We start from the raw sequence: 25,121 nt of genomic DNA, 5'->3' as shown, positions 1-25,121 counted from the left end.
GGGGCCACCTCAGGCAGCGAAGGAACCACCATGTCTGGTGAAACACCAGCCCCTCCGAACAACCGCATCAACTGGGTGCCACCTCGGCAGTGAAGGGACCACCGTGGTTCGGTGAAACCCCCACCTCCCAGACCAACTGCACCAACTGGCCACAACCCCTCGGAATGGGTCACCTCAGGCAGCTGAAGGGCCTACCATGTCTGGTGAAACGCCCGCTTCGAACAACACCAACAGGGGTCACCTCTGGCAGTGAAGGAACCACCGTGTCAGGTGAAACGCCTCCCTCAGTAACAACTGCTCCAACAGGGGCCACCTCAGGCAGCGAAGGAACCACCATGTCTGTTGAAACACCCGTCTCCGAACCAACTGCACCAACTGGGGCCACAACCGCCTCAGAAGTGGCCACCTCAGGCAGTGAAGGAACCACCGTGTCCGGTGAAACTCCCACCTCCAGAACAACTGCACCAACTGGGGCCACAACTGCCTCGGAGTCGGTCACCTCAGGCAGCGAAGGAACCACCGTGTCTGCTGAAACGCCTGCTTCCGGAAAAACCACACCAACTGAGGCCACTTCAGGCAGTGAAGGAACCACCGTGTCCGGTGAAACCCCCGCCTCGGGAACAACCGCACCAACAGGTGCCACCTCAGGCAGCGAAGAAACCACCGTGTCCAGTGAAACACCCGCCTCCGGAACAACTGCACCAACTTGGGTCACAACCGCCTCGGGGTGGCCATCCAGGCAGCGAAGGGAACCACAGTGTCTGGTGAAACGTCTGCTTCGAGACAACGCATTCAACTGGGGCCACTTCGAGGCAGTGAAGGAACCGTGTCGGTGAAATCTCCTGCCTTCGGGAACAAACCGCAACAACAGGTGCCACCAGGCAGCTGGCGAACCACCGTGTCGGTGAAAACACCCGCCTCTGGAACAACTGCACCAACCCGGCCCACAGCCGGAAGTGGCCACCTCAGGTAGCGAGGAACCACCGAGTCCAGTGAAACGTCCGCTTCCGGAACAACTGCAAGTGGGGCCACAACCGTCTCGGAAAGGGCGACCTCAGGCAGCGAAGGAACCACCACGTCCGGTAAAACCACCACCTCCGGAACAACTACAAGTGGGGCCACAACCCAATCTACTTCTACAGAATGTAAACCAGCTCCTGATGATGTAGCAAAAGAAATTTTTGATTTGAATAAAGACCTAGGTGAGCTTCAGCTTGAAATTGAGATCACAACTACACAGCTTGTAAATTGTTCTGAGGATGCTGGGAAAATTCAAGAAGTTAAAATACTGTCATCAAATCTAGAAGCTTTAGTATCAGAGCTGAATAACATCATTACGAAGTTGGAGGGTCTTCAAGGAGGTCGTCGTCGGTTCCTTCTGTCATCTTCCATCCTGTCAATGCTCAACTCTGCTGGTATTCAAAGTGATGGTAAGGTTGGGCTCATATTGAAGTATGTTTATTAGTATTTTTGTTAGTTATTGTCTCAGTTATTTATTAATGTTTTCATGCTTTGCGGGGGGACAAGTAGGACCATTTCACGACAAACATATTTGTTGAGATTTTGGAGCATCAGCTGTATGTTTACCTAATGCGTTCTCACTGCGTTGCTTCTGTTAACATTACTGTCACAATGCTGGCTCTATCTCACCATAGTGGCTCTTTTTATTAACCTAATTCTTCTTCTGTGTGACAGCAGAGTGCACCCTGACTGCAGAATCACTCCTCACCTCAATCAGGAACATGGAAAGGATGCTGACCTCCCTCCAGAGTAGCCATATGGCAGACAGGACACAGGATGAGTTAGCTTGTACAGCCCGGAAAATGTTGGCAGCATTCTCCAATGTGAGTTCTCCTTTTCTCAGTACTTAAATAAAGTATAGTACACGCAATGTGTTATGTGTTAATTTTGGATATACTCAAATATATCAATTACTCCATCACATCTCTCCTCATATTCCTGTGGCTCCATATATCGGTGTTTCTAGTGTCAGGAAACTCGCTGAATTTCTTTTCATGGGCCTCTGTCTTTGACATTTCTTTGACACTTATAAACGTGTGTTCTCAGGTGGCCACTGGAACGGCAACACTCACCGAAAATGAAAAGGAGGAGGTGCAGTTGATCTTGAACAACCTCAGTCAACATAAGTTCAAGGAGCTTTCAAAGTCTCTTGCTGAGGTGAGTTCTCTAAGAATGGGCTAAGCAGCCTCTGTCCTTGATGTTTTTACATATATTTTCTATATCTTTATCTTTATATATTTTTTTTCTTTACTTTTCTCCGTATCAAACGCAGAAACTCAGATTTTTATATTTAACAAATGCACATACTCATAACAAAATGAATTTTTGACTAGTTGTGTCTCTATACAAGATCCAATTATGACCCATTAATATTTCCTTGCTAGATCAAATTTCTTCCATGGGATTCTCTCTCTCTCTCTCTCTCTCTCTCTCTCTCTCTCTCTCTCTCACTAAGATCCTCTCTTTTGCAGAGCCAAAAATCGAAAGAAGCTTTGAAGCGCAGCTTGGAGAGCCACCTCGAGGATCTGGCCAGCCGGAAAAGACAAGTGGAAGACGCACTCGCAGTTGCCAAGTCTCGCTAGACATACGTAGCATCCGGGCGATGGTCTCCTATGAGTAAGGTCTTATCTACCCTAATTTAACCTTCAGTAACCTGAACTAAAATGACGCACAACCGTCGAATGGCAACAGTCCATCTTCAGGAAAACGTCGCTAACTGAAACGTAAGAGAGAAAAGGACTCTTCACACTTAAAAAAAGTATGGTGAATGCCAAGTCATTGCCAGAAACGTAATTCTACAATGATGATGATGATAATTGTACGTATACCAAATTTGTGATATTCAGGCAATAAATAATTATTTGACAGGAATCTGTTTCGTCTTAATGTCCCTTCAGTTTCCTTAGATAGGCATTGTTTTCCTGCAAAACTAATTTATCACATTCAGTCTTATGTATTAGTTTTAATTACTCGTTATGCAACACTGCTCTCGATAGTCTCTAAGGATACCAGTGAATTTTAAAAATCATTATTCACGAATTATCTTTCACCATCATGTCCGCTTACCCAGTGAATTCAAAGGCAAGATGGATTGGCTTCACAATGCTCTTCGCGATTCAAAAAATTAATAAAGTACATCTTTTTCTTCGAAATCACCACAAACAATATGACACGACTGATTTGCTAACACCAGCGGCATCTGCAAATTCTAGGGGAGCACTCTTCGAGTCAGGAGGTCGCGGACCGGCGCAGTATCTGAGAAATACTACTGTATCGCAAGAGGATCTGTTATCGGATTCAAGCGCAAAGGCGCGGTAACGATTTCTGTTTACGATGCATTTTGCCGTTACGATAAGCACTTAGACCACAGCTCTAGCTTACAAGGGCCACGTCGTACACAGATCTCAGTTACACAAAACAATGAAAAAAGAAAAAAAACTATGGTTGCTGCACGAATGAAGTACCCTTCTTCAGTACACGTCGAACTGGAGGCTCGGTGTTGATAAAAAGAAAAAAAAAGTAAAATATGCGCCGAAGTTTCTTCGGCGCAGTCGAGTTTTCTGTACAGTGTATAATGCTTTAAGAAACTTGCAGCCGCGGTCCACGAAAAACTCAGCCGCGATCCATGAAACTTTCAGCCACAGCCTGGTGGTGTTCTGCGTTGTTGGCACGTGTAGCGGTGCCAGACGCGTGATCACGGCTAAATTTAATCTCAGATAAAATAGAAACTACCGATGTTAAAGGGCTGCAATTTGTTATGTTTGATGATTGGAGGGTGGATGATCGACATACCAATTTGCAGCCCTCTAGCCTCAGTAGTTTTTAAGATCTGAGGGCGGGCGGACAGACAAAAAGCCATCTCAATAGTTTTCTTTTACAGACAACTAAAATTCGGAGGCTCGGTAACACTATGTGCTCAATTAGCCAGTATATTAGTAACAGGGTTGTATTACAAGCAAGTGGGTTAACTTAAATTAATAAAATATGCCACTCTATAATGACCATCTCTTATCTTCAGCCCTCGGATATTAGTGAATTTATATACCTTACATTTATTTTAAAGATTATCAGAGTCATCCAGGAATACCCGGAATAAATTCGGGTAACTGCGTAGATATTCCCGATCGAGGAAAAAATAAAACAAAAGGCAATACCTGAACAAACGCGGAAAGAGTTTTTCGTTTCATTCTCCTATCCATTACCGAGATGGCAGGAATCTCATCCCTTCTTTGCAATTAACAAAGACGCTCAATTTTATGACCCTCGTCTTTTAAACAGTCGCTCATTATTGCCCAATAAAAAGGCAATTCGCAGTCCCGTCTTCCTCCTCAAACACTCGCCCACCATTCCTTGACGATTCGCATATAAATACATATTTGCTTCGTCAGGTTGTTCCTCCTCAGTTTCATACTCTGTATTCCTGGACGCGCGCGCTCATCAAAGCACAGCCAACTGCCTCCACCCCGCATTCCCCCCATACGAACTCAACACCTTTCACCATGCTAATTTTACGAGCACTTTCTTCGGGCATTATATATCTCCTTTATATAAAAGACCGGACTGAAGGTGTGTAAACCCTTCTTTGTGAAGACATTTCGCATCCGCTTGTAAGAGAATCCTTCACGAAAGAAAAAGTGAGACTAGTTCGCAGCAGCGGAGTAAACCAGCAGGGTTTCGTTGCTAGGCCTAATGGCCTATTGTAATCATTACCTTCATGTATACTTGTTTGCATATCTGTTCTCTGGGTTACTCGTCATCGACAAATTCGCTCTCTACATTTTTCAATTTCCACATTATATTTCTTTATTTACAAGAGAATTCAGTTCTGCATGTCGTCAACGATTTGTAAAACGAATTATCGTTCTGTGTCGACAAAAATTCTTCACTGAAGTCGCCCACGAAGCATCATCTCTTGATCACTTTTCCCTCTTTCTTTCTCTAAGAATTCGTAGGGTTGCTTTTATTCTCGCAGATTTGTTTCGTGTATCGCAAAATTGGTCCTTTAATTCAGCCAAAGGCATGTCTCTATCGTCCAGTTTGGTAATGCTACAAAAATAACACTCTCTCTCTCTCTCTCTCTCTCTCTCTCTCTCACACACACACACACACACACACACACACACACAAACATTTTCAAGCCTTCAATGTTCTGACCACTTAGCCCTTTCACTGGTTTGCTGTAATCACAGGAATTTTATTTTTTTACCCGTTCTTTCTCCCTTTCTCTCTCTCTCTCTCTCTCTTTCTCTCTCTGGAACATGAGTTGCTTCATACACCTAAACAGAAGGCTCATCATTAGCTCGGCGTCGAACGTCTAAACACACTTCCATTCACCTTTTCATCTTGAAATGTGTACTCTTGCCTTTCTTGGATGTAGAAGCCTTTCCTCCCCATAGTTTTAGTTTTCTTTAAAAGAAAACCACTGAGATGGCTTTTTGTCTGTCCGTTCGCTCCCAGATCTTAAAAAATACTGAGGCTGGAGGGCTGCAAATTGGTATGTTTATCATCCACCCTCAAATCATCAAACATACCAAATTGCGGCCCTCTAGCTTCAGCAGTTTTTACTTTATTTATGGTTGAAGTCAGCCATAATCGTGCGTCTGGCACCGGTACTGATGCCAACAACACAGACCACCACCGGGCTGTGGCTGAAAGTTTCATGGACCGCGGCTGAGAGTTTCATGGGCCGTGGCTGAGAATTTCATACAGTATTATACGTTGTACAGAAAACTCGATTGCGCCGAAGAAACTTCGGCGCATTTTTTACGTGTTTCATTTTATTTCTCTTACACTTCTATGTCTTCGTCTCCTCCTCCCCTCCTCGCCACACCTTCGAATAATGCTTTTTTTTTTTTTACACACTTTTCACTAAACAATTGTCCTCCACTTCAACCTTATAACCACATCACCTCTAAGCAACCTAATCCATCTTTTCTCCAAAACTAATCCTTCCGACGCATATTCATCGTATCTCTTCATTTCTCGACATTTCAATCTTTCTTATTCCGCATAAATAGTACAAGCAATTCATTGTTTTCAAAGCAAATTTTATCAACATCGAACGCCCTAATGCCTCTTCATACTTCGCTGCAATTAACGTACTAATGAAAGCATGAAAATGAGATTGACCTTCCATGCTTGGCAGAATGGTATGCCGTAACGTAAGTGGTTTCAGGCCGGCACAAAATATAGTAAGTGAAAAATGCGCCTAAGTTTCTTCGGCGCGATCGAGTTTTCTGTACAACGTATAATGCTATATGAAACTCTCAGCCGCGGCACATGAAACTTTCATCCACGGCCCATGAACTCTCAGCCACGCCCCATGAAACTTTCATCCACGGCCCGGCCAAACGCACGATCTTGGCTACCTTTAACCTTAAATAAAATAAAAACTACTGAGGCTAGAGGGCTGCAATTTGGTATGTCTGGTGATTGGGGGGTGGATGATTAACATACCAATTTGCAGCCCTCTAGCCTCAGTAGTATTTAAGATCTGAGGGCGGACAGAAAAAGTGCAGACGGACAGACAAATAGCATCTAAATAGTTTTATTTTACGGAAAACTAAAAACTGCCAAGTTTTAAAAATCTGGATAGTGAAGCGTTAAACGAAGATCAAGAAGAGATAAGAGAGAACATTCGGACAAACAGGTTGATGATGTTAAAAACAACATGTATTCGGGGGTTGGGACTGGTGTCAGGGGAGCCCACAGAATTATCAAGGAAAAGAAACAGAGGGTAATACCAGTTAAAAGGAAGGACGGGTTAAAATTAACATCAAAAGAGGAACGCTGGACTGGACATTTTTGCGAGATCCCGAAACAAAAGATGTGAGGGGAATCGCTTGATTAGCTTACCAGAAGGTGACAATGACTTGAATGTGCTTATGAGTGGAAATAATAATAATAATAATAATAATAATAATAATAATAATAATACACACACACACATAATAATAATGGCATCAAACCTCTCAAATAAGTACTTTTGAAAGAAATCGCTGTAGCTGCATTGATCTTGTATAGAGTTTTCTCTGTTTTCCTTATAACAGTTTTCTCAGCTGTTACTACAACTGGCGAGTAACGCGCCAATGATTCATCAGGAGGAGTTAAATTTCAGAGATTATTATTATTATTATTATTATTATTATTATACAATGTTATTATTATTATTATTATTATTATTATTTATTTCTAAAGGTTCACTATTGTCTCATTGTTAAAGGCTCGTGCAAAATTTGCCAAAGGCTTTCGAACCCCGCTCTGGGTTCAGCTTTAGTCAGAATGAACCCAGAGGAGGGTTCGAAAGCTTCTATAAATTTTACACGAGCCTTTAACAATGATATTATTGCGGACCCTTTAGAACATTTATGAACTCTCGTGATAGTTTTTTTCTCAATTATTATTATTATTATTGTTATTATTATTATTATTATTATTATTATTATTATTATTATTATTATTATTATTATTATTATTCAAAAGATGAACCCTATTCATATGGAAATAGCCCACAGGGACCATTGACTTGAAATTCAAGCTTCCAAAGAATATAGTGTTCGTCAGGTAGAAGTAAGAGGAAGTAAATGGAAATACGTAAAGCAGAGATCCCACTTATTAAAAAAGAAAAAAATAAATTAACAAATAGGTAAAAATGTACTAAAATGCAAGGAGAATAGTATTAGGGTAGTAATGCACTGCATCTTCGCTTGAACTTCTGAAGTTCCAATTGCACGACATTCTAAGGGAGGCTGTTCCACAGTCCAACGGTGTGAGGAATAAAGGACCTCTGGAACCGAGAAGTTCGACAGCGAGGCACATTTACTGCATACTGGTGCTGCTGTTAAGCGAACCTGGTTGCTCTCGGCAAGAAAAGGGGATCAGGGACCAATTGTGAATGTGAAAGATCCCTGTTGAAATACAACTTATGAAAAAGTTACAAACAAGAGACCATAGATTATAGAATTTAGGCCAAAGGCCAAGCCCTGGGAGGGACCTATGGGGTCATTCAGCGCTGAAAGGGAAACTAACACTAAAAAGGTTTGAAAGGTGTAAACCTCGCAGTTGCACAATGAAACAATTGTTAGAAAGGGTGGAAAGTCAGATGGAAGAAAGAGAATATGAACGGAGGTACAGTCAAAGAAATGAAAGAGGTTGCAGCTAGGGGCCGAAGGGACGCTGCAAAGAACTTTAAGTAATACCTACAGTGCACCACTAAAGGGGTGATTTTAGCTGAAACTGAAATGCCTCCTCGTGTAACAACTGACTACTATGCAGAATATGGAATGAGGACACAAAGACTGATGACTGGAAATTGGAAGTCATGGGTAAAGTACCACAGAAAGGTGACCTGACTGACTGTGACTCTAAGGATACATAATGTACTTCCGCTGGGTAATAAAAATATTCAGCATGCTTATTGCTGGTCCGCTGGTATAGTGGTTGGTGTCGTGGTATGCTACTCAGATGTCGCGGGTTCGCGTCTCCCCAAGGCCGATGAAAACTCACTGGCTCTGTATCATGATCAGTTAATGTTGCAGTGTGGGGTCTGCTGTGGTTGAAACCAACATTCTTTGGAAACTTGAATTTCAAGTCAATGGCCCCTGTGTGCTTGTTCCATGTGAATAGGTTTCATCTACTAAAATAATAATAATAATAATAATAATAATAATAATAATAATAATAATAATAATAATAATAAGATTCTCAATCGCCCGAAGAAGAAAACTGACAAAAAGCTTAGGAGTAAATAATCTGGTTTTGGAAAATGCAGAGTTGCATAGATCAAATATTGCAGTAATGTAAGGAATTCAAAAATTCCCTCTTGATGGGTTTCGTTGATTACGAGAAGGCATTTGACTTTGTCCCCAGACCAATATCATGGGAGGCCTTGCATCACTTCGGCATTCCGGTGAAATATCAAGCTAACTGAAATTATCCATTAACGGCTTACACGCGAAGTTAAAGTTGCTGGGGTCTTGTCAAGTGATTTTGCAGTAGAGAACGGCGAGCCACAGGAGAATGTTACTCCACCTTTGCTTTTGCCCCTTCCATAAATTTAATAAAAAAAAAAAGTGGTTGGAGATAGGAAAGGAGGTTTAAATTGGAGCAACGATCTAGAGAGTTGGGACTAAAAATAATACTACGAAAAACAAAAATAAGCACAAAGTGATGACATAACATTGGATGAAGAGGATTAAAAATCTTGAATCTTTCGAACACGTAAGAACAATGATATCCAATACAAGTTTGAGTTGGAATTTGGCGAAGGACTAAAAAGAAGGCAAATCAAACAATGAGCAGGCTGAATAAGATTTGGATATCAAATAGACTGACACTGAGTAATAAAGTAAGATTATAAAAAGACCAGTACGACCTGTATTTTGTACGGACATGAATCATTGTAAAAAAAAATCAACTTTATACAAAAAATTTCGTCGACTCGAAATAAAGATTTAAGAAGAATATAAGGATTCACATGGCAAGATACAATTAGACATGATCCCGAAAAGGAAACTTCGCAAGTTCCAGATTTAGATGAGATAATGACTGAGATACTGTAATGATGAAAGGTAGACAGAGATGGCTTGGTCATATCCTTCCCAAAATACTCTGGGAGAACAGTGCAGCTGGGCTCTGTGGGCACCAGAAGAGTTGGTAGACCTAGACCTACTCAAATAAGAGCTATAAGAATGAATGGAATGGAATATGAGTTGTTGGGCTGTGATGTAACTATGAGGTTATTCAGCTGGAAAGAACTGATAGTAGTAGGTTTGAGTGTAAAGGAGGAAAACCTCAGCTGTACTATGAAATCATTGTTAGGAGAGGGTGACAGCAAGATGGAAGAAAGAGAATCTGAATGGAGGTACAGAGAAATGAATGAAAGGGGTTGCAGCTAGTGGCTGAAGGGATGCTGAGAATGAAGGCTGGAGTGAAGTGGAGCTTTGTGGAAGATAGGCCTATAGCACAGGGAAGCCATAAATGGACGAATGTCACAGAGGCCCTTTCCGTCACACGGCGCTGATAGCAACGAATTGGATTGATTATTATGCCACCGGTAAGTAGCCTACGAAGCGACGACGCAGATGACGAATATGCAACCGGTAACAAGTCTTGTACGGGTCTGACTAAGCCTCCTTGGTGGAAATTATATCCTGTGAATATTTCTCTCCCCTGATCAGCTTCTCACGCTCTGTGCGAGACGTATCCGTCCTTGCAGAAGCATCCAGCTTATGTCCGTTAATCTACGTCTTTCTGTTTTAACTAACCCCTGAAACCTACAGCTTAATGTTCCTTCAGTAAACCATCTCATGATCTTCCACCAGTCACGCAAACCTTCTAGCACAGTCTCTCTCTCCTCTCTCTCTCTCTCTCTCTCTGGAGACAGTAAGCTCGAGAATCAGTGTTTTGCAAACTATCCCATCCACCTCAGTCCCACCGAATTTCATTGTCCCGTATCTCTGCATTCTATAACCTCTCAAGGCGGATCTAGTACAACCAAAGATAATTAGTTCACTGATCATGCTTTTGGCTGTTTTTATTTTTATTTTCTTTCTTTTTAGAAAGCCAAAACAAACTCAACTTCTTGTTACCTTATTATCATGTATATGTGACTGGGTGTCTTGTTGTGAATGTGCTTGTACATATGTATATACTTATGTACATACTGTACGTAAGAACACTGAAAAACTTTTCCCCCTTTTTTCATCTTCACGATTATTACGTTTGTTTACTGTTAACGTCATATTTACAGTAGCATCACCAATTATCTGAACGTGATAAAAAAAGTCCTAATAATTAAGGGTACGACCGGTCAAGCAAAACGCAAAATGAAAGGGGAAAAAGGTCAATGGGAAAAAGGAAAAACAAAAGAAAACCTCAAAATGGGAGTATTCACAAAAAACTGCAAGATCGTCACACACTCACTGTAATTAGCGTGAGGCTAATAATGAAAAAAAAGTGTAACAAAAAAGAAAAACAAACAAAAAGATTGATTAAATAACGGGAAATGAAGCAATGGAATTTAGTCTTGAAATCAATATACTTTTCTAATACTTTTTATGAAAATAATTCTACTTTTAAGTTACCCAGACCTATAAAAATTAAAATGACACGCGAAAAAATATAAATGAAACACAATAAAAACTCAAGTGTAAAAAAGACTGATGCCCTAATTAGGCTCAGGTCATGCCCTGAGGATGAGAGCCTCGGGGTGGCCAAGAAGTGGCGATTGACCAACAGGGCATCCAGTAGAATCACACTGGAACGGTTACTGACGCCATAAGCCACGCCCCCTCCTCTTTTTTCCTCCTCCACAGCCGCCTCTCTCTTCTTCTCCTCCTCCTCCTCCTGAGCATCTCCCACCTTCAGGAAAGCCCCAGGACCTTGGAGAGGAAGTTCCTCCTAGTGAATGGGCTTTGGATATATAAGCAGACGCCCCGTCAGGACGCTAGTCACTTCGTCCCAACACATCCACCGAAGGTGAGTATGAGATTGCCACATCGGTCGGTGCCCTTGCCCGTCATTCGTAGGCTGGGGGGAGGGTATAGTCATTCCAGACTGGCCATGGAGGCACGGTATTCTGGTTGCTGAAGACTCCTGGTTATAGTCATTAGTTGATTTGTGGGTCACTGAGGCGTCTTGGTTATTTTTTGAGGAGTTGCTCAAGCAGAGGTACGATTAACTCACTCTTTTCCCATTGGATGTTCTTATTGGCTTTCTTTTGTTTTACAGATGTCTATCTGTCTATCGGTCTATCTATTTATCTCTCACCATCGCGACTTACAGTTTATATGAGCCAATTCCAAAAACTGCCTTACTCATTTTTTTATGAGATTTGTTTCGTATACCACGAATCTCCTCCTCCTCCTCCTCCTTCTGCTTCTGCCTCTTCTTCTTCTTCTTCTTCTTCTTCTTCTTCTTCTTCTTCTTTCTTCTTCTTTTGAACATAGAACTTTGACCAAGCCTTGAGCTGACTGCCAATTTTGACCAAGCCTTGAGCTGACTGCCAAGCTAACACAATTATCACCTGTAAAACACCAACAACAGGACCCGAGTTTACGACATAATATTTTGCATGCATCTAATAGAGTAAGTGAGAATAGCGGCATTTTGTTTACTTATTTATTTATTATTATTATTTTTTTTTTGTAACTGGCAAAAACAACGACAGACCTGACAAAGCCAGCATCCCTAGGCTAACGTTACAAGAACGCGCCGGTACAAAATAACCGTGTAATTGCAGAGGTTCCTCCGTCACGCCCCGGGAGGGAATCCCTCGTTCTTCTTCACATTCCTTCGCAGGAAGGAAGTGAAAGTAAAATGGAAGGATAAAGAAACATAAAAAAACATGAAAAGCTAATTAAGGTGAAGGAAGAATAGCAAGAGGGCAGGAAGAAGGATTGGTGACGATTATCTAAAGGGAGATGGTTAGCGAGGGCCAATTAACACGTCCGTTGACAAAGTGGCGACAAGCAGGTGGTAGGCGAGAATAGGCAAGAACTAAATCTTCATGACGGCAGACAAAGGGGGAGAGAGAGAGAGAGAGAGAGAGAGAGAGAGAGAGAGAGAGAGAGAGAGAGAGACGTATATTTGTATATATTATATTGTACATATTACATATGGCTATTTATGATTACATATATATATATATATATATATATATATATATATATATATATATATATATATATATATACATATATATATATATATATATATATATATATATATATATATATATGATTATAATCACTTTAAATATATACATCTACACACACACAGATACCTGTATATATATATATATATATATATATATATATATATATACTATATATATATATATATATATATATATACTATATATATATATCTGTATATATGTATGTATATATATATGTATATGCATACATATATATATACATAAAATTATATAAAATTGTGTTTATTACAATTATACATATATTTAAGTGTGAATACATATGCATCTGTTTTGTGCATACATACACAGATACATACCACCCACTAAAAGAATGTACAACAAAATTTCTAAATAAAAAAATAAAAAAAAAAAACGAAATAACCAAACAAGACTTAAAACTTAAAAACCTGAAGGCGAGATGAGTACCCATCAATCATAACAGCAACTTTCCTTTCTGACCCCTTTGGCTGACTCACGTAAGTCTACAGAATCTTGCGTAAGCACCTTACTCAGCGAAAGCAATTTCGGACTACACAGTCGTAGGCCTTTTGAAGAGAGGAGGAGGCAAACCGGTTTTTCCCGAAGTGTTCGCGGACTCATAGATCTCCGCTTATCGACTCCATTCGTTTGAAAAGCTGGCTTTAAGGAGACACGATTATCCTCCGGGTGTTGGAATCAAAACAACATTCGATTTCTCAAGAACACGGGATTATATATGTTTATATATAAACAATATACATATATATATATATATATATATATATATATATATATATATATATATATATATATATATAATATATATATATATATATATATATATATATATGTATTAATATATATATATATATACAAAATATACATGTACTGTATGTATGTATATATATACATATATATTATAATATATATATATATATATATATATATATATATATATATATATATATATATATATATATATATATATATATATATATAATATATATATATATATAGTATATATATATATATATAGAGAGAGAGAGAGAGAGAGAGAGAGAGAGAGAGAGAGAGAGAGAGAGAGAGAGAGATATTATAAGATATCGAGGTCTACATATTAATCAATCGTAACCTTTTTTAGTCATTATCATTTATCACCGAGAACCAAGAACCTGACACTTCGCTTTTCCATAATATCTATGACGATCTATTTCTCAGTACTCAAATGATATAAGAAATACTGAACGATTAACTGACCTATTTGATTTAATTAACAGAGGATGACAAGACTTCACGTGCCTACAACTCCGACCAAGAAGAGGCGACGAAAAAGGAAAGGAATTTTACCAATGACAGAGAAATGCTGACCCTCCTTTATCCAGATGACTGGACAGATGAACAGGACGGTAAACGGACAGACATGTCGCATGTCATCAGTGGCCTGGCAGGCTACGCAAAGAAGGTACAGACAGACGATTCTGTTATTCGCTGAAGTTTATCTGCTAACTTGTCAACAATCAACCAACAGTTTTTGACTTCGGTCTTAAGAAGGGACGGAAAAATTCACACGAAATGCTATGAAAATGTTCATATTATTATTATTATTATTATTATTATTATTATTATTATTATGTATTATTATTATTATTATTATCAGTTCCAGTATTATATTATTAACCAAACAAAAACTTCTTTCAGTTTTCTTCTGAGATGGAAAGAGAAACCACAAGATTCTCTTGTGTATGAAGCATTTACTGGTAAATGTTATACACAAGCAATCTTGTGGGTTTCTTTCCATTTCCTTATTATTATTATTATTATTATTATTATTGTGTTATTATTATTATTCCCACAGCAACGATGAAGCTCGCTGTTGCCTGCCTGCTGTCCTTACTGGCCGCAGTCGCCGCCCGTTCGGCGTACCAGTTCTCCGACGGGTACCTCGAGATCCTTGGAGGGGAGCCCAACCAGGTCTTTGACTGCGCAGGACGCTCCTACGGTTACTACGCCGACGTGTCCAACGACTGCCGCATCTTCCACATCTGCCTCCCGGTTTCCAACGAAGCTGGGGAAGTCGTCGACATGGCCCAGTTCTCCTTCTTCTGCGGGAACCAGACGGTCTTCAGCCAGGAGTCCCTCACCTGCGCCCACCCAGAGGAAGCACTCCCCTGCGCAGAGGCGGAGGGTCTCTTCGACGTCTCCAACGCCGACTTCGGAAAAATTCCCGACGACGTCGCAGCATAAGGCTGGAAGTCTTTTAGGATAGGCAAAATTATGTGATATGTTTTATTGTTAATAAATCTTGATACATTAAGCAAGCGTCTGGCTTCATGTTTTCATTCTTGAAACCTTCGCGGTAGGCAGAGTACTTAACTCTCTCTCTCTCTCTCTCTCTTTATATAGATACATAAATATATTTATTAATATATATTATATGTGTATATATATATATATATATATATATATATATATATATATATATATATATATATATATATATATATATATATATATAAAATCTCATTAACAAGAGATACTGGATTTCTTATTCCGGGTGAGGACGGAGAACGTTCATTTAAACCCACTGCCTCACTGTAGACATAAGCAGTGAATTACTGAATGTCCCTCGTGGTCATTAGACTGTGCTGGGTTACAGCCGCGGGAAGAGAAAGAGAAAACGAGATGGAAAAACAGCAGATGTGAGCGGTCACTTCTTCCATCAAACTTATCACACTGAAATCTGAAGGGCCTCGACGTGATAATCCTTATCCCACCAACGTGGAACCATTCATCATATTTCCCTCCTCTCTCTCTCTCTCTCTCTCTCTCTCTCTCTCTCTCTCTCTCTCTCTCTACACACACACACACATATGGAAATATAACGCATCATATAAATCGTAACAGTACTCTTTCTTCTTCTTCTTCTTCTTTCTTCTTCTTCTTCTTCTTCTTCTTCTTCCCGCTCCGCTCACTACCACTTTCGTTTTTCCTCCTTGATTCCCGTTCTCTTGGTTTCAATAAATGTTAAATTCTAACTGCCAAGCAAAAATGTGTACTGTACATCCCACGAGCCATACGGGCCAATGAGAGGACCTCCAAAAATAGATAGGGGAAAAATGAATGTGGAAATAAGAAACAGTGGACGGGTTGCACAGACAATACCACTGGTACGAAGCTGAGCCTTTGAAAGCAAGAATAAAATTGACTGAGATCTGATTAGAATTTCATTCTTAAAAACCTAGCATTTGTGGTCATGTCTTCTTTTGACCCAGCCTAATATATTTAGCTGACTTTGAATCATGAAGGAAAGAAGACGGCCAGAATTCTTATATCTAGTTCCCTGATAATACTGTCCGTGATAACGGCAAGAATAGCCTTAGCGCCCCCCCTCCCCGGCCTTCCCGCCACAAAAAAAAAATATTAAGACAAAACCGAAGATATGGTCATAAAACTTGCAAGAATTTCGTCAGAAAATATCTAAAGTAAGTTTTTTCTTATAACCGAAAGAACTTAGCCTTGAAATGGTGAAACTTTAGCAGTCAAAAGAAAAATTAAAACTGCAGAATCTAGTTTTAAAATCCACATGAAGTTTACACAAAGACAATTTTAAAAATGCAAGACTTCAACCTCATAGCACCAAAGATTAGAGATTTTAAAAAACAAGAATTTAGTCTTAAAAATCAAAATATTTAGTTTTAAAATTCACTAATCTTAGGATTTAGACTCGAGAATTTAGCGTTGGCTAAACACACAAAAAAATATGACTGTTTTATTCAGCGGCTTCCACTTTAGTAACTATCATGCTATAATCTAGATTTTCTGTTTTCTGTGAAAGAAAACTGTTGAGATGGCTTTTTGTCTGTCCGTCCGCATTTTTCTGTCCGCCCTCAGATCTTAAAAACTACTGAGGCTAGAGGCCTGCAAATTGGTATGTTGATCATTCACCCTCCAATCATCAAGCATACCAAATTGCACACCCTCTAGCCTCGGTAGTTTTTATTCTATTTAAGGTTTAAGTTAGCTATGATCGTGTTCTGGCATGGTGCCAAACAACACAGACCAGCACCGCCCTGGCTGGAAGTTTCATGGGCCGCGGCTGAGAGTTTCATGGCCTGTGGTTGAGAGTTTCAGCCCTCTAACCTAAGTAGTTATATTCTATTGAAGGTTAAAGTTAGCCATGATCGTGCGTCTGGCACCGTTATAACGGTGCCAATAAGTTTCATGGGGCGGGGCTGAGAGTTTCATGGGCCGTGGCTGAGAGTTTCAGCCCTCTAACCTAAGTAGTTTTCATTCTATTTAAGGTCAAAGTTAGCCATGATCGTGCGTCTGACACCGTTATAGGTGCCAATAGAGTTTCATGGCCGTGGATGAGAGTTTCAGACCCTAACCTAAGTAGTTTCTATTTAAGGTTAAAGTTAGCCATGACCGTGCGTTTGGCACCGTTATAGGTGCCAATAAGTTTCATGGGGCGGGGCTGAGAGATTCATGGGCGGTGGCTAAGAGTTTCATACAAAATTATACGCTGTACAGAAAAATCGGGATTGCGCCGAACAAACTTGGCGTATTTTACTTGTTTTTTCAGCCTGACGGAAGAGACAACTGCCCATCTATCCGAAACTTGTCGTAAACTATTTAAAAACGAATGCGGGGACAAGATCCCGAAATTTGACTGTAAAAGAAAGGATACAGGAATTAAAAAAAAAAAAGTATATCTTAGTTTAACCAGACCACTGAGCCGGTTAACAGCCCTCCTAAAGCCAGCCCGAGATTAGATTTATTTTACGTGGCTAAGAACCAACTGGTTACTGCAACGGGACCTACTGTACACAGCTTATTGTGGAATCCAAACCACATTCTGACGAGAATGAATTTCTATCACCAGAAATAAATTCCTCTAATTCTTCACTGGCCGGTCGGAGGAGTCCAGACACTGGGCCAACAGCGTATCAGCCGAAAGCTCACCCACCCCTCCAATGGAGAACTGATACAGGAATAAATCAACTATTCTCCTTCCTTACAAAAGTTTCCTTTTTCCTTTATCAATCAGCTGCCTCATTCCGCTGGCAGTCAATTAAGCATCCCCCTCAATCATTTCCTATTGCTTTCACTTAATCTTATTTGACACTTGTCAGCGGTTTTTTTTTATTCCTCTTCTATATCAACGTAATGAAATGTCTACCAATTACGGTATCCACTTATCCTCATCAATCATTATGTAAAGCTTCCCATTCCTCTTTTTATAACAGATGTGTACAATGACCCTCAGTCTTCGCTGTATTTGCAGTTCTCTCTCCCTCTCTCTCTCTCTCTCTCTCTCACCACACACTCTCTCTCTCTCTCACTTTTTCACTCACACACACACACATATATATATATATATATATATATATATATATATATATATATATATATATATATATATATATATACATATTTTTATTATACATATATATATATATATATATATATATATATATATATATATATATATATATATATATATATATATATATAAACGATCGTATACTTCTTCTTCTTCTTACGTTTGCCATTTCTTTTTAAGCCGAATATTTCAGAAATTACAGGAAATTTTATTACACAATTGCTTGTGCGTGCCCTGGTTTACGTCTCGAAAAGCACGTAACAACTATGGATAAATGGATGCCTGTACGTATATATGTATATTTACTTAGATGTATGTATGTACGTATGTATGTGTCTGTATGTATGTATGGTCGATTATCTGTTTAGATGTTTGTACGAATGTGCGGCATGTTGGTATCTTTTCAGATCTAAGTATGTATTAAATATGTATAACAAATTATCTATTCTGATGCATTATGTATGTAGATATGTATGTACAGTACATATCCATCTTTATAGACGTTTGTATGTATATATGTATTATGTATAAGGTGACCGTGGTTGCTCCATAGCAATTCCACCTAGGTCCACAGTCCTGAGTTTCAGTTTATCTTTAAAACTGTTCACTCACTATAATTATATTTTACTAAGAATCCCCCTTAACACTATCTTTTTAGAAGAATCACTACTGTAATTATATTTTGCTAAGAATCCTCCTTACCGCCGTATTTTAAAAAGAATCATCATTCACTCACTTACGAGCAGCTAATGCACTCGTGAATGATAATTATAATAATGATTTCTCCCATAACTCTAAACTCCTATCATCACAAAATCAGCGAAGGGACACATTATACACCCGAAAGTAATTAAGAAAGATAAAGATCATCACAATGGTGATGCTGCTGCTGATGATGATGATGATGATGATGATGATGGCAGCAATTAGCAGGATGTGATGGGCGTTAGCAGCAATTAAAGAAAAACTGTAGAGGTGAAAGGAGAGTTCCTGTAGGGACTCCTTGACGCGAAGGACTCTTCTTCATAGTTGTGTTTGCTTTTAGCTGTTGGGAAGTGCTTGGAAAAATATAGTAACAAAGGGGATTCTGTGCCAAATACAACAATGGGGATTCTTCTTGCAATACAATAACAAAGAGGGTTTTTCTTAGGCAAATATAATTACAAGGATGATTCTTCTTAAAATACAGTGGTAAGGGGGATTCTTAGCAAAATATAATTACAGTGGTGATTCTTCTAAAAAGATAGTGTTAAGGGGGATTCTTAGTAAAATATAATTATAGTGGTGATTCTTCTAAAAATAGAGTGATAAGGGGATTCTTAGTAAAGTATAATTACAGTGGTGATTCTTCTAAAAATACAGTGTTAAGGTGATTCTTAGTAAAATATAATTACATTGGTGACTCTTCAAAAATACAGTGCTAGGGGGATTCTTAGTAAAATATAATTACAGTGGTGATTCTTCTAAAAATACAGTGTTAAGGGGATTCTTAGTAAAATGTAATTACAAGGGTGATTCTTCTATAAAATACAGTGTTAAGGGGATTCTTAGTAATATATTTTACAGTGGTGATTCTTCTAAAAACAGTGTTAAAGGGATTGTTAGTAAAACATAATTTCAAGTGTGATTCTTTTAAAAATACAGTATTAAGGGTGATTCTTATTAAAATATAATTACAACGGTGATTCTTCTGAAAATGCAGTGATAAAGGTTTTTTTTGTACAATATAATTACAGGGGTGATTTTTCTAAAAATACAGTGATATAGGGATTCTTATAAAAAAAATATTTAGAGGGTGATTTTACTGAAAATACAGTAATAAGGGGATTCTTAGTAAAACAGAATTACATCGGTGATTCTTCTAAAGATAAAGTAATGAGGGGGATTATTAGTAAAATATAATTATAAGGGTGATTCTTCTAACAAAGACTAACAAGGTGGATTCTCAGTCAAATTATACAAGGGTTTTTCTTCTTAAAACAGTTACGGGGGATTCTTAGTAAAATATAATTTCAGGAGTGATACTTCTACAAACAGTGTTTAGGGGGATTCTTAGTAAAATGTAACAGGGATGATTGTTCTAAAATTACAGTGATAAGGGGGACTGTAAGTAATATATAATTGCAGTGGTGACCCTCCAAAAATACAGTAATGAGAGGGATTCTTAGTTAAATATAATTACAGGGGTGATTCTTCTAAAAATACACTGACAAGGGGGATTCTTTGACCCAGTAAACAGGGTGATCCTTTTTTTAAAATGCAACAACAAAGGAAATTCCCCATAAATTATGTTAACAAAAGGGATGCTTCGTGAATTACAATAGCAAAGGGTATGCTTTACGAAAACTAAATAAGGGTGAACCTTCTTGAATTATATTCACAAGAAGAATTCTTCGTGAAATCCAGTAGCAAGAGGTATTTTTTCGTGAAAAACGAGAGGGACTCTTTGTGAAATACACCAATAAGAGGGAATTTTCGTGAAATACAGTAAAAAGGCGATTCTTCATAAAATACAATATCAAATGAGATTCCTCTTAAAATACCAGAATGATGTGAATTCTCCGTAAAATCTAATAACAAAAACAGCGATGATTTGTGATATGAGTGATAAGGATTTACGGATTACTATTTGTTGTGTCCTGAAGTGGAAATACGCCAAGTCATCAGTAGTACAGAAATGATGGTTTGCGTATGTGTGTGCTCATGTATTGATGCATGAATTTATACGTATATTTGGGTATCGTCACTCTGCGTAAATTTCTTAATTAATAAGCAGATTTCAAGCTCAATTATTATCTAACCGTTTTAAAACCTACCGCGCCAAAACTATAATGGAACGCTGACCATTTCTAGATAATAATTACATGTGGATTGCGTTTCCTCCCACTCCCGAAAGCAAGGTCTAAAAAGAAGAATATAAAAAGGAATAAAAAAGGAAGGGATTTACTGCTAGCGAAAAATTATTCAAATGGCGTGATAAAATAATCTTTCTTATGCATCGCTGACGTGGGCCATGAACGTTAGAAAAAGAGGGCGTGGAGAAAGTGAGAGGAGGAGTGTAAGAATTCTTCTTCCACCCCGAGGGACAATCGAGTTTAGATGCTGACCATCTCTTTTTGTTTACTTGCCTTGAATGAGAAACATTACTCCCTTCCCCGATTTGCAAAGCGTCTTCCTCAATTTACTTTAGAGACTTCGTTTCCGCTCTTCGGAGCGGTCTTTGGCTTGAAAATGATGCTTCCCAATTTCACCTATCCTGATTTTAATCCTCAATATGGTATTCTTCTAAATATGGGTACTTCTTAAGTGACAGTTACAGCTTCTAAAGTAATTGTTGAAAGTAAGGATAATACACTCAAAGTGAAACAAAAACAGTACTGAAAACCGAAGACGCCTGATATGGATTCGAAGGCACTAGTGTGTACTGTGCTTGCACAAAAGAGCCAGAAAATTAAGTCGCTTTGCCCCTCCTCTCTCTCTCTCTCTCTCTCTCTCTCTCTCTCTCTCTCTCTCTCTCTCTCTCTCTCTCTCATAATTTACCACAACAGTTTCATCTCGTAACTCCTCATTCCCAAAGTTAAGTTGGTCCGAGGAAATGAGACATTCTTCTTCCTCGGGTTTGGAATTCTCTCCTCACTTTCGCTTTCCTCAGCTTCTCAGAACTTCCTGTCATTCACGAAGCAAATCGAGATTAAATTTAACTCTTTCAGCATTCTTTTCTAGTGTGTGTGTGTGTGTGTGTGTGTGTATGTGTGGCTAAATAATGGGTTAATTTAAATGTACCGTCTCATTGTCTTCTGCATTTACACAGACACACACACATACACACACACACACACACACACACACACACACACACATACATATATATATATATATATATATATATATATATATATATATATATATATATATATATATATATATATATATATATATATATATTATATATACATGTATATATAGTGTGAGGGAGTACATGTGTGTGTGTATGTATGTATGTACACATATATATATATATTATATACATATATATATATATATATATATATATATATATATATATATATATATATATATATATATATATATATATAGATAGATAGATAGATAGATAGATAGATACATTTATCAATTTTCATTACTAAAACAGCACCTGTTTATTCAGTAATCAAATCCATTATTTATTTTCTTTATTTTTATATTTTTAAATCCGTAACATTTCAATAGGCATTTACCCATTTGCTTTTCATTTAGCCAACTATAACGGTGAACAATCACTCTACTACTGTGGGAATATAATTATATAAATGCTATTTGAGAGAGAGAGAGAGAGAGAGAGAGAGAGAAGGAATATGGAAATAATGCCTAATAATCTCAATCCGTTATGATCATTTCATCCGGTATAAAAGGGATTACCCCCCATTTTCTTGTAAATTAAAGGGCTTTCAGACCTTAATTGAGGGGCGTTTACAGCCCATAAATATGTTGCCACAAATTTCATCCGAGCGGCGATTCCATCTCTCTCTCTCTCTCTCTCTCTCTCTCTCTCTCTCTCTCTCTCTCTCTCTCTCTCTCTCTCTCTGTCCCCATTTCTTCTCATACGTTCTCCATTTGAACTTCTGCCTTTTTCCCCTTCTCTCCTTGATTTTCGTAATACAATTAAATTCCGCCATTTCGGACCGCGGTAAATGACCTTCTTCTGTTTATCTTTGTGTAACACCATGACAAAAGAACCAGGAGATGCGCACACCTGTCTTTTTGGTTTTAATTAACGCTCGTTTCTTGCCTGTGTAATCACAAAGATTCTCTCTCGCAATTTTCATACAGTTTAAACGGCGCAGTTTAATCTGGAAACTGTCGTAACAAAACTGCCAATAGACTGCAGATGAATAGAGTATATCTGATGTTCGTTTGTAATCGGCTGGGTGATGGAAGTATAATTTCCACCGAGCATGGTTTGATCTAGTCTAGGTTTGGAGACGCTCACTTAGAAAGAAAAAGCGATTGACAGATTAGGCAGGTGAAGCAAGACTACTTTGATCTGCGGGCGTTGCTTCAGCAAAGAGCAGCAGACAGTATAATAGAAAGGTGCTGCACTTGAAGCTAATTCAACACTCGTACCAAGACGAGCTATGCCAAAGACTTCTAGTGCTGATTCTCATTTTCACGTAGCCTTCATCCCCGATGTCCATCTCACCGACTGTTATATCACTGCTCTCCTCTTTTCTTTCATATTTTCTCTTTCATCGTCCCTTGTCTTATTATGCAAACCCTTGTTTTCTTAGTGTAAAAAAAGAAGACTTACAAAGCCTCTCCGGGAACGAGCTTGTTTACACACGTTCCTCGGCCAACTTTTGGCGGGAAAGACCGCGTCGTTGGCCGTTGCATAACGGTGAAAGTGCCAAGTCATGCCTAACACATCTCGCGGGGTAGAATGTTCAAAAGGAGGTGGGTGGAAAGCTTTGGAAAGGATTTCAGTTCAGAATTTTTGTTTTTCTTTGTCTCTCTTCTGGTATCTATAATTGTCCTCATGATATTTGTCACACGAAATATGAAGCTACACATTGATAACAGCGTTCATTTTATAGCAAGTCCACATTACAAAATAAAGTTAGTGATAATTCCAAGTCTATCGGTCAGTTTACCTCCACCCATGGAATCAGAATAAAAATTAAATTAAACTGTGTCGCTGCAAATCTAATGAGCTAGGGCCATTAAATGTATCACGATATGTATCAGTACTTTGCTGACATATTGCTTACAAAAATTTATATATATATATATATATATATATATATATATATATATAATATATATATATATACAAAAATATATTACATATTACCGTATATATATATATATATATATATATATATATATATATATATATATATATATATATATATATATATATATAATTTACGACAACGAACATCTTCATCCAGATTAGTGACCCGTAATCTTTAAGTCAGTTACGTTGGCTTCTTGCACTGGAAGACATTACAAATTTATTTCAAGTAAATAATCTTGAGTCTCCTTCTGAATTTAGATTTATCAAACTCATTCTACAATTATCAAACTGAACTGAATAGAATTGAATTGAATATAGAATTTAGCCCAAAGGCCAAGCACGGGAACCTATGAGGTCATTCAGCGCCGAAACGGAAATGGACAATAAAAGGTCTGAAAGGTGTAACAGGAGGAAAACCTCGCAGTTGCACTATGAATCAAATGTTAGGAGAGTGTGGAAAGTAAGATGGAAGAAAGAGAATATGGAGGAGGTACAATAAAAGAAACGAAAGGGGTTGCAGCTAGGGGCCGAAGGCACGCTGCAAAGAACCTTAGGTAATGCCAACATGAACTGGATGCTGTTCTCAACTGGTTCAGCCTAGGCCGAAAAGTGAGGAGGTTAGTGCATGACGCTGCTCATTCTCAAAGCCGTCAACTAAAAGTTTATTCAAGGAGACTTAAATTCCACATTTTTTATTCGCTATATCCTGTGATTCCTAGATAAATATTTCCTAGATAGATATTCCTAGATGAATATTACGACGTTATATCACTCAGGTTTTCGCAGACGAAGAATCGAAACCACACGTTTAAAAAAAATCTTCGTAGAGAACGAATCCAAAAGTTAAACGAAGATGGAAGTTCAGAATTCCATTCAATATATATATATATATATATATATATATATATATATATATATATATATATATATATATATATATATATATATATATATATGAATGTCTTTTCCTGTAATACTACAGTGTAATATGAATATAAAGGCCCATAAAACACTATTTAAACGTTGAAACCATATATTTCAGGCACTAAGCTTCTGTGCCCCTGTTCACTAGTAGGAGAATGGACAGGTGGAAGTTTACAATGTATATATACAAAAACATAAAGGTGTGGCCTAGGCCTCCGATGTTATGGAGGTGGCGTTTCTTAAGGAGGAGAATGGCCAAATTCCCTAGTGGTTTTGGCCTCATTAAGCTCTGTTTGGCAATGGATCTGGCGGTCGCGTTTCCT

The 25,121-nt window shown here is 38.4% G+C and overlaps 3 protein-coding genes across 5 annotated transcripts in view; 2 read left to right on the top strand and 1 right to left on the bottom strand.

Moving 5' to 3' along the window:
- The window catches only part of LOC136849767 (mucin-21-like), a 159,145-nt gene that overhangs the window by 122,513 nt on the left and 11,511 nt on the right, over window positions 1–25,121 (bottom strand). The window lies entirely within an intron of this gene.
- Window positions 165–836, top strand: LOC136849399 (uncharacterized). The gene has a single exon (XM_067122750.1). It carries the CDS (start codon window positions 165–167, stop codon window positions 834–836), a length of 672 nt encoding a protein of 223 aa, XP_066978851.1.
- LOC136849764 (uncharacterized) lies at window positions 615–2,892 on the top strand. Of its 2 annotated transcripts, none has more exons than XM_067123168.1 (4): window positions 615–1,430; window positions 1,699–1,844; window positions 2,068–2,178; window positions 2,493–2,892. In XM_067123168.1, the coding sequence occupies exons 1-4, from the start codon at window positions 1,400–1,402 to the stop codon at window positions 2,601–2,603; spliced, it is 399 nt and encodes a 132-aa protein (XP_066979269.1). In that variant the 5' UTR covers window positions 615–1,399; the 3' UTR covers window positions 2,604–2,892. The 2 variants fall into 2 exon arrangements, with proteins under 2 accessions (XP_066979269.1, XP_066979268.1); XM_067123167.1 differs by having other exon boundaries at window positions 1,696–1,844.

Source organism: Macrobrachium rosenbergii, chromosome 21 (genome assembly GCF_040412425.1).
Source record: "Macrobrachium rosenbergii isolate ZJJX-2024 chromosome 21, ASM4041242v1, whole genome shotgun sequence".
In the NCBI taxonomy this organism is placed as follows: Eukaryota; Metazoa; Arthropoda; class Malacostraca; order Decapoda; family Palaemonidae; genus Macrobrachium; species Macrobrachium rosenbergii.
The sequence above is the reverse complement of the archived record's forward strand: the minus strand, read 5'-3'. Positions and strand labels throughout refer to the sequence as shown.